The sequence below is a fragment of the Entamoeba nuttalli genome, assembly GCF_000257125.1.
Source record: "Entamoeba nuttalli P19 unplaced genomic scaffold asmbl_9020, whole genome shotgun sequence".
NCBI classification, from domain to species: Eukaryota; Evosea; order Mastigamoebida; family Endamoebidae; genus Entamoeba; species Entamoeba nuttalli.
The window spans coordinates 1-2,143 of record NW_008579415.1 but is presented as its reverse complement, the minus strand read 5'-3'; the positions used below and the strand labels follow the sequence as shown (position 1 = coordinate 2,143).

Sequence of the window (2,143 nt, the reverse complement as noted above, 5' to 3'; positions counted from 1 at the left end):
TAATTTACTTAAAAATATTTTTTAAAAACTTTCAATTAAAGAAAGAAGAATTAGAAAAGAAGTGCAAAAATGAAAAGAGCAGAAACAATGAAAGTTGAAACTGCACCACATTGATACATAATTCCAACTGAACATTTATCACATTCCCATGCTTTATCATGAGAAATTCTTTCATCATCTTTCATCTTGTCATTTGGATATTTGTCAATGTACATAACATTATCTTCTTCTTTATATCTGCAATAAGATCCATCATTGTCACATTTATACTTTCTTTTGGTAACATAAATTCTTGGAGTATCATCTCTATGTGAACAATCTGAATCATCTACAACTACACTATAGAATCCAGTATGTCTTGGTGATCGTTTAATTTCAACACTACATTGTTCATCATCTCCAGAACCTGAACAAAGAAGTTTCTTGATTTTTTCATCATTAAGATCAGCAGTAACACTAGCTGTAACTGATCCAGAACAATCATTAGTAGCTAAATATGTTGTACAAGTTACAGAATCACCATCATGTGTGAAATACATAGAGGTCAATGCACCTGTCATATAACACTTTTCAAATTCAAATTTAGTGAATGTAACAGTGTTTCCATCTTCATCCTTAGTAAATGTACTAACTAAGTCTTTTGAGAAAGCAAATGAAATGAATAAGAGTAATAAAGCTGTGTTCATTGAATGATGAAAAGATTGTTTGAGGTGTTTAAATAGTGAAAATAATAGGAAATTATTATCACAGACTCACTACAAATTCAAATGGTTCTAAATAAAGACTTTTTTTCAAAAAGCATTTAAATTAAACTATATTTAAATTATTTTTTTAATTTCTCTTTCAACGTTACTAATTATCTAATTCTTCTTTTAAACACACTCCAATTTCACTTTTATTTTACTCAAATTTACTTTTTTTTTAAATTATTTTTCTTTTTTTACGAACAAAATGATAAAAAAAGTATTAAATTTGCAAACAATTTTTTAGTACGAACGTTGTTCTAACTTTGTATATTTTTTAAGAAAATATTATTAATTAAATATTATTAACCTACTTCCTTTTATTTTTATAAAAACCTTAAAATACAATTAATTAATATTATCAATTTCCTTTATAAAGAGTATATTTATTGGAGTGTGAATTAATAATTAAATTTAATAAACATATTATATTATTGTAGGAAATTGAATTATTATAATATTAAATTGTTAAACAATAATTTTTTTTACAACCATTTTAATTTCTTTTTAATTATATTATTTTTATTTACATTTTAATTGGTAATAAGATATGAGAAATACCTCACACAATGGTATTTCATTTTGAATTTTATATTTAATTTTATTAAATGTAAAAAAGAGAGAAATTAAGTGGACATATCTACAATTGATTTTTCTTCATATTGACAAGTGAATATTTTAATTTCTTCAATACTCTCTATTTCTATTAATAGTAGTTATGTTCTACTTTAAAAACAACTAAATAAAAGAAATAGAAAAAGAAAATTCTGTTACTTTTATACCCTTTTTAAGCGAATGGTGGGTTTAACATTATAACTTCTTCTCCATGATACAATGGTGGGTCAAGAAGAAATATAAAATAATCACAGTCAATGTCTATTATCTTCTTGACTCTAGCTGAGTAGAGTATTTCCTGACATTTTATGTGTACTTTAGTTTGTAACAGAAACAACAATTTTAACACATTTAAAGCATTAAATAAATCTCCACGAGGTAACATTATTTGTTTTGTCAAAAGAATAATTCCTCGTTTAGTGAAGTCGCAATCCCATATTGGAACATTGACATAATTATCGGAAGGTTTAAGGTGTTTTTGATGTTCAGGGATATTACAGAAAGCTTCTGTAAAATAATCAAAACCTTCAGTCAAAAAGCCGTCTTGTTGTTGCATTAAAACTAATATTATTATTTTTGAGTTGTTTCAGAAAATTCCTTTTAAGAGTTGTTTGTTAAACATTTTTTAGCACAAGTATTTTCTATTTGCTCTTTTCATGTCTAATTTGAAATAGATAAAAGAATAATATTAGTTAATTAAGTGTTAATGGAATTGGTTTTTATACTTCATTACTCAGTGGAGAATAATCCATCCCTGAGCTGTTTTTTTAAAGAATAATCTTTTT

At 24.8% G+C, this 2,143-nt stretch overlaps 2 protein-coding genes across 2 annotated transcripts; both read right to left on the bottom strand.

The window, feature by feature from the left end:
- Positions 1-50: 50 nt before the first annotated feature.
- ENU1_191910 (hypothetical protein) lies at positions 51-686 on the bottom strand (the record flags this gene model as incomplete). Its single annotated transcript, XM_008861835.1, has 1 exon — positions 51-686. One exon carries the CDS (start codon positions 684-686, stop codon positions 51-53), a length of 636 nt encoding a protein of 211 aa, XP_008860057.1.
- Positions 687-1,530: 844 nt separating this feature from the next.
- On the bottom strand, positions 1,531-1,914 carry ENU1_191900 (hypothetical protein; the record flags this gene model as incomplete). The annotated part of the gene is made up of 1 exon (XM_008861834.1): positions 1,531-1,914. The coding sequence occupies one exon, from the start codon at positions 1,912-1,914 to the stop codon at positions 1,531-1,533; it is 384 nt and encodes a 127-aa protein (XP_008860056.1).
- Between the last annotated feature and the right edge of the window lie 229 nt (positions 1,915-2,143).